At 36.4% G+C, this 8,354-nt stretch overlaps 1 protein-coding gene across 2 annotated transcripts; it reads right to left on the bottom strand.

The window, feature by feature from the left end:
- Positions 1-1,078: 1,078 nt before the first annotated feature.
- LOC140226448 (uncharacterized) lies at positions 1,079-6,509 on the bottom strand. 2 transcript variants are annotated; one of them, XR_011900962.1, is made up of 4 exons: positions 6,440-6,509; positions 3,779-3,898; positions 3,203-3,323; positions 1,079-2,879 (listed from the first exon to the last, which is right to left on the bottom strand). XR_011900962.1 is itself a non-coding variant. In XM_072306914.1 (4 exons), the coding sequence occupies exons 1-4, from the start codon at positions 4,342-4,344 to the stop codon at positions 2,825-2,827; spliced, it is 312 nt and encodes a 103-aa protein (XP_072163015.1). In that variant the 5' UTR covers positions 4,345-4,383; the 3' UTR covers positions 1,079-2,824. The 2 variants fall into 2 exon arrangements, 1 of the variants encoding a protein (XP_072163015.1); XM_072306914.1 differs by lacking the exon at positions 6,440-6,509 and adding an exon at positions 4,329-4,383.
- Between the last annotated feature and the right edge of the window lie 1,845 nt (positions 6,510-8,354).

The raw sequence follows: 8,354 nt of genomic DNA, 5'->3' as shown, positions 1-8,354 counted from the left end.
TACCACGATGTGACCTATGTCGAAATCACCGGAGAATCGAGTGTCGATGCTTTACCACGAACTGTCCCATGTTCACGGACCGTATAATATGCATGGGGCGGAACCAGAGATGCATTTTTTATTTGTAATCTTGATGCCCCACTTGACCATTATAACTTAGGATATGGACTCGCACTTTTTAAATACAAATATAATCAAATAGGCCAATATACCAACCAGGTTCTCACGGTTTGTGATAGGCCTCTATTGGAGGGACAATTCGTAGTTAGCAATGATTTTTCATCTACGTTAACTACACTGTTCATGCCGATTGTTTCTTTCACCGTATTAAAGGAATCTTGAAGGAAGGGGTGGGAGGCTTCTCAACTTGTCCTTTCAAACATATTTTATAATAAATGTCCTTATCGAGTAGTAGTCAACTAAGCAATGCTTGTAGCATTTTCTGTAATAAATTTCACTGAATACCAACCTTCAGAAATTTAACGACCCTTAACCAAAAACTTGGATAATCATAAATAAACACACATGCGGGCACAACCGCACACACACTTAATTTCACACATACACACACACACACACCCCTCACACGCTTAGTCACACACACACTCACACACACATATGAAGAATTTTTTTGCAAAAAAAAATAAGTCCATTTTTGCCAAATGGAAATATTTGCGATTAAAGGTCAAGAAAAATAAAGAAAATAATAACAAAATTTTTGCTTCTTTTGACCATAACTTCAAAAATGTACCTTTATTTGTAGTGACCAATGTATCATTTTAAAGGTATCATTTTGTACTTTATGACAGAGATCGTACTTCAAAATCTTCAAAAATGGACTTATTGGTTTTTGCAAACTCTTCATATATTGTGTATATATATATATATATATATATTATATACATATACATACACACACAAACAAAAATAAACACACATACACAATAACATCTAGATAGCAAACATGCATACAACCAACGCACATACAGACACAACGCACAAAGTGCATAAAGTGCACGACGAAAAATATTAAATGGGAAAGAAAAATCCCCCTAACCAAAATACGCATACAAACATCTTTAATCTTGCATAGAGAGATGTACAGAGAGACAGAGAATGACACATAATTTGAAGCACAACTTTTTTTTTATTTGTTTACTGACTCACACATTTTATTGTAATTAGTCAATAACGTCATCGAACAAAATAATTACCATGCATTAAACGTGAAATGAGAAAATAATTGCAGATTATGAAATGGGAAACTTTTACAACAGAATTCACATCTAACGAACTGCATGTTCTTTAAAACAATGACTGTATTTCGATTCCTGTTTAAGTTGCATTGTCGTAGAGAATCACATAACATGGCATGAACAGATAGTGTAAAAGCATTGACAAAAGAGGATGTTATGAAATTGTTGCACTGCAAGACTGTCATTATTTTTTTATCAAGAAACAGGTTTATCATTATCGAAATTCGACAGTATATTCAATTTCCCCCTTTTAATGTGATCCCATTGAAATACTAGTTAAACATTAGTGAACAGAAGTTGCGGTTACGCTGTCAGCAAACCATTGAAACCATGAGGTCCTGCAATGCAATGAAATGAAATAACTGCATGCAGTGCATGTTCTGGTGATAACACATTTACATTTCCAGCTTAAGATAAAAACTACAAATCCTCACCGAAGGGATCATAATTCAGCAGTCAATAATGGTGTACAAGTCAGACATGTTGATCTCCTAGGCTGTAATATTTAGGCTTTCAAACATACATGTATGAAAAACACTTTGCAACTGCGCTTACTGAAGCATCGTTAGAAATCACTAATGTGCAAAGCTTTATTTTTCTCTGAAATGAAAAACGATATTGCATGGTTTACTCTAAGTGTGAATGCATGATAAACAAGGCCATATTACACTGTACCATTGGCCTTAAAAATTCATGTATCAACCTGAAGCATATGGTTTACACAGTAGCTGCAAAATTGCTGAACAATAACAAGCTCCTAAATTCTTCATGTCGCAAATACGTTGCTTTTCTTAAGGTATTGAGGAATAAGCTTTTGCACGCTTTTAGCTTACTGCCCGCTAGAGGAAGAAGATAATGAATAGCGCGTTTCTTCCTTAGTGCCATGTCATTTACTTTTGTTTCCGTGTGATTAGCGATCCATTGCCTTTCCTTCCCAAGTCCTCGAGGTCGAGGTACGTCTTCCGGATTTCTTCAGTTTGCTGTGCTGAATTTATGACAGCCATGATTGACACGTCGACATGAGGTGGATAAACAGATTTATCGGAATGAACTTTCTCGTACGGATTAGCCTGTTTGTCTTTTCAATGTGGTGCAACATTTTTTTTTTCCTCTTGACAACTTTATACCGAGTTCCTGGGCGTATTCTCTTTACATACAAGCGGCTACCCCTTCCATCCTCTGGATACCTTCTACATCAAAATCTTCGGGATGAATCGAACTTCGTGCAGAAATCTGGTAGGCCTACGGTCTACGCTACGTAGCTGCTCCTACTGTTATCAAAGATCAGTCATGGACGGCTTTACACTTCACCGCAGATCAATTCCAAGGAATGCAGGTGGTTTTCAGTTTATAATAAGACTAGACTAGGTCTGAGGACAACAATCTTCAAATATTTGGAAAGAAAATCCATGAATTCGTCTCCCCCTCCTGTTTCGGCCCTCCTTTCCAGTCCCCACTCCAGCACCCTGCAGTCCGTGGCTAGACTAGCTAGTCGTCGAGAGTGTCACTGTGTCGCCTCTGCCCCGATTCCGTAGTTCTTTGAAGTGCAGCTAAAGTGATGTCATCCTCTAGATCCAACATTTCTGCCATCTCCATTGTTGTTTGTTGAACTTGATTTTTGATCTGTATTTGAAAACGAAGAACGATCCCAGTGCTAATATGAATACTCTAAATCAATGCATCAACAGATTTTTAACATCATCATCATTGATCCATTCATTTCAGGTTCTTTCCTTCAACCTAACTCTTTGTCATAAAGGGGAATTTACTTTATTCATGTAAGCCATTTTCTACAGCGCCCCTATTTCTCCTACTTTTTCCTTTCTCTTGTTCCACAACTATAGTTTTCTTATACATGTACACGTTATTTATTCTCTACTTTAAAAAGAAATAAAATGTACAATTGTGTTGTGTCAAGTTATACGTAAGTGAAAAATATGAAATACCTGCTGTTTTTTGTTCTCTGCCCCGATTCTGTAGTTCTTTGAAGTGCAGCTAAAGGGATGTCATCCTCTGGATCCAACATTTCTGCCATCTCCAATGCTGAACTTGATTTTTGGTCTTCACCTGAAAACGAACAGTTTTTCAAGGTTAATGCCAATACTCACATTGTGACGATTTTGAACATCAACATCATCGACCCATTCATTCAATGATCTGTCCTTCAATTCAATTTTTTTCTCATACTCAATGAACTTGATTTGTTGCTGTTCATCTGAAAATGAAGAACCTTCCAGAGTCAATATCAATACTCACAATTAATGTAGTGACAGATTTTGAACATCACCGCCATTGAAACATTCATATAATGTTATTTCCTTCAACCTAACTCTCTGTTATAATTGAATTTACATCATTCAAGTAAGTCCATTATCTACACTGCCCCTATTTCTCCTAACTTCTTTTTTCTCTTGTTTCCCTTACATAGTTTTCTCATACGCGTTATCTATTCTCTACTTTAAAAACAAATAACGTGTAAATTGTGTTGTGTCAAGTTATAAATAGGTGAAAATACACAATACCTGCTTTTTTGTCATCTGCCCCCGATTTCGTAGTTCTTTGAAGTGCAGCTAAAGGGATGTCATTCTCTGGGTCCAGCATTTCTGCCATCTCCAGTGATGAACTTGATTTTTGGTCGTCATCTGAAAACAAACAGCTTTTCAAGGTTAATGCCAATACTCACATTGTGACGATTTTGAACATCAACATCATTGACCCATTCATTTAATGATCTGTCCTTCAAGTCATTTTTTTCTAATACTTATATTCATATGATTGAAAATTCATATCAACTCAAATACTTGCATTTTTAATGTTATAATTTTGTCATGTATATCAGCAAATCCTAAGGGATAAATTCTCAAGAAATAAAAGTTCGCAGATTCTGTATTAAAGCCGACGTTTCACCAGCGGTTATTCGACTTCTATGTATGTATTTAATGCTAATCCACCAAACACGTACACAAAAGACAAGAAAATCAGAAATAAAGGAACGTGAAAAAAATTGAAGGAAAGGTACATGCCAAATTTTGCAAGCATTGCTATTAATAGATTCCTTAATTTTCCACTTACCACAATTATTATTCATCTTACTATAATTACCACGATTTTGTTTTACATAGTAGAGGCTGATTCATGCAACGGTGCATTATACAGTATTCCGCCGCCCCCCCCCCCCCCCAAAAAAAAAAGAGAGAAAAAAAAAGGAAAAAAAGATCGGATATCGCATTGATAACCCCCAATATGATTAAACCATCTACATGCTACTTCAGGTTTTACAGTACCGTGGGATAACATTTTGACTCTATTTTGCAGAAAACCCCATTTAATTTTTAAGTAGAAAAGAGACCCATCTATCTAGTTGTACATATGATCTGCCAGACTAGTGATAGAGATCTAGTAGAGGTAGAGCTACATAACAAAGCCTTGTCAGACATCAGTCAGATAATTCAATAGACTCTGACGTTTGACACTACGCCTAGATAGGGTCTATTCTAGAATCATTATATCAGCAGTAACTGTTAGACTTGAGTTCCAACTTTTATGTCTAACTCGGTTAAGTGACGTTGTCTGGAGCAGTCCAGTCGTCCTACGAGTACGGGGAAATCGAAACAGAAACAGATTGATATCTATGTTAGGCATAATCGATCTAGGCCAAGGGCTAGGCCAAATCCAGATAAGGTTCTAACAAAAACGAATGAGATTAAACTTTGATTTGAAGCACCTCCTTTTGCAGCGCCAGTAGGGCCTAGTCTTGATAGACACTGAGTCTAGATGAAGAGAGATCTAGACCAGAGTTTGGTCAAGTTGACTTTTATAGGCTCGAGTCTAACATTAACGTTAGTTCATGTAGATCCCACTTAGCAGCTAGGCCCTAACGTTAGACTGTACAGTTGTATTCAATTTTGATGTGTAACGTTGAATACACATAGATATACTACAATCTGGATTTTTTTTTTAAATACCTAGGCCTACTATAATAGGGAAGTACCGGTACGGCGGTAGAACATTAGGCCTAACGTTTGTAGTAGAATGTCTATCTACGCTCTAACTGTTAGTTTTTAGAATAACGCTAAGATAATTGGTCTATATTACTAGTTCTAGACTCTAACAGGTCAGATCCTGTGTCCCTATTTATAACGTTACAGCACTAGCGTATTAAAGCAAGGTTTAATAGTGATATACAGGGCTGCCACGTACCTCTCACTCATTGAGAGTGAGATTCACTCTGACTCATTTTGGTCCTTTCTCACTTCTAAAACATTATTTCATTTGCATGCATTTGTTATTGATCTCACTCATTTTGACTCCTAAATTACAGCATTGGCCTGGAGTCTCACTCTCAACTACTTTCCAATGTTTGCAGCCCTGGATATAGGTTGAGTTCTACTAGAAACACTACACTAACGTTAGTAATGGTTAGGCCTAGATCTAAAAGGCTTGGCCTATCTAACTGGACGTTAGCTAGATTCTACACACAAGTTGTCTAACGTTTAAGACCAAAGAGATCGTTTAACAACTGAGTTAGGGTCCAACTGAGATCTTCAAGTTCTAACGTTAACATTTTTAGGCCTAACGGTATTAACATTGTTACTCCCGTAACGTTAGAAGTAATAGAACTGGGACCAGTTAATTTAATGTTAGTGTCAGTAGCCTACCTCTATTATTACGGTTTACTGCTCGTTAGTACTGTAGGGTGTAGAAACTAGAACTAGTTAGACTGTCTATATGAATAGTGTTAACTTACCATAGTATTACCCTATTGTAACACTAACAGCTAGTATTAACGTCGTAACGTTCGAACTAACCTTGAGTAACAATGTTACTGTTAGAACTAATCAGATAATATGGGCTCTTTTTACAATTCTGACATATTAAGAACAATTAACTCGGATTTTTTTTTTTTCTGACGTTAGGCCTAACCAAGTTAGATGATATCAATCACCCCAAACCATCATCGACAACGTTAACGTTACAGCGACTAACGGTCTGGCTTAGAAGTTAAGGCACACTACACTACAGTGACACTGTATTACTGTAACGTCAGTCTTGACGCACTAACTCACAACATTTTACTGTTTGTTATTTTATAAGCTTTTCATGAATTCATGAATTATCTTCACAAATATCTAACGATTCTTGTCCTTATACCCAGAGTAGTCTTATAAAAAACAGAAATTCACCTGTAATCCTTGGAATTGATTTCCGGTGAGAGGAAAGCCGTCCATGACTGATCTTTGATGACAGTACAACTACACCAGTACTAGCAAGGGCAGGAGCGCGTAGTTATCCCCAAATACAGCACGTAGCAGCAGGCCTGTCAGATTTCTGCACGCACACGCACGAAAGCCCGAATTTGTACACTGCCTGCACGTAAGTTCTTGCGCACGGGCCGGCGGCCGGGGACGTCCGCGGCGCCGGGTGCAATTCGCAACCGCGTCAAGTTTTACCACAAAGTGACCTATCTGACATACATAGAACGATTCGTGGTAAAGGGTTTGTTACATTTCCCATCAGAGGGTTTGAGATAGACCACCCTATATTTGTAAGAAATGCGTTTTTTGCTTAGAAACTTTAACACGACAAAGAGGAGAGTCTATATGTAACAATTATGCAAAAAACTCAAATTCCCCCAAAATTGAGATAGGACAGTTCGTGGTAAACCCGACGACTTACATTACGTTTGACATGTATACAGCCGTTCACCAAGACCATGAAATAAAGTTAGCAACGAATCTGAAAGCAGTGTCAGAATGTTTGGGCAAAGAAAGAAAAGCAAATATATGTCCTGAGGTACAGAAAGAGATTTAAAAAAAATAGGAAAGCTATCGAAACCAAGTCTACATAGAAAGACAATTTCAGACACACTTGTAATCCTACAAGGCTATTTACAAAATCTCAAGGTGTTTCTTTAGTGATGACTTTTTCCTCTTTCAGCTCACTTCTTTAAACATAATACAGTTGTATATCTGGTTTTTTTTTTTTCCTTCTTTTTTTTTTTGGTTCAATTGTAAATATTTCTTTTAAAAATAATGACTGTCGACTACTTAATATTATGCTATTAATAGTTTGCTTTACATATAAATATTTCTTTCAAAAATACTAAATAGTTTTTGACTTCTTCAATATTCTGATATTATATCTTTCTTCACATGCATAAATAAACATATAAAATTTGTATTCACAAAACTGTTGGTTTGTACGGTGTACATTTCACAGGAATATTTCAGCCTTTACGATAATTATAATATATATTCCATTACTTTGTGCGTAGATTTAAACACATGTGAACAACAGTGATGGATGCGTAAGAATTATTTCGTATGCCCCTTATATTTCATATCATATATCAATGTAGATGTATATTTTTCTCATTAAAAGAAAAAATACGCATCAATACACATGTATGATACACACCTCCCAATCAGTTTGACTTTGGAGGAGAGAATCTGAATTTTGACCATTCCCAGCTCCTGTTAAAATAGAAGTTTCCTGTTTTTCATAAGAATTTTATTAGACACTGGACCATGGAACTGCTCTTTCTTTCCGACTTGTGAGCCAAATCTTCCCATTTTCTGGTCAGAAATGTTGGGAGGTGTGCATAATACCACTGTTTCCCACACCTTACTATCATATCAATGATTTCTTTTTGCATCTCATTTTATTAGAAAATTAGTAAAAGTGAAAAGATATTGAATTATTGCCAATAAAAAATGAACAATTACTGAAGCAAGGTGATCTGTTACTGAGGAACATGCCTCATACTAGTGCGCGACACAAAATTACCAGAAATAACGTTTTTGCATTAAAAATCACATTCATAATATTTGAAGTAGGTAAAGAAAGCATAAATTGAAACATTTCATGATGGAAAAAAAAAAACATGTTCGTTTGAATGGTAACACGATTTAGTAATTTGAGGTTTCCATAGACTGTGATCTTAAAGCTAGAATTTGCCTCGGTTCATTCTGAAAGCAGTTCCTGCCTGAAATTTGCTTGTTTATAACAATTATTGTTCGCAAGAAATCACCAAGACTGTTAATGGTATCACAAAATCTGACGTGACAAGACGTCACAACTCTCGTTCACGTGCGTGCG

The sequence above is a fragment of the Diadema setosum genome, chromosome 3 (assembly GCF_964275005.1).
Source record: "Diadema setosum chromosome 3, eeDiaSeto1, whole genome shotgun sequence".
NCBI classification, from domain to species: Eukaryota; Metazoa; Echinodermata; class Echinoidea; order Diadematoida; family Diadematidae; genus Diadema; species Diadema setosum.
This window is presented reverse-complemented; position numbering and strand designations above follow the sequence as displayed.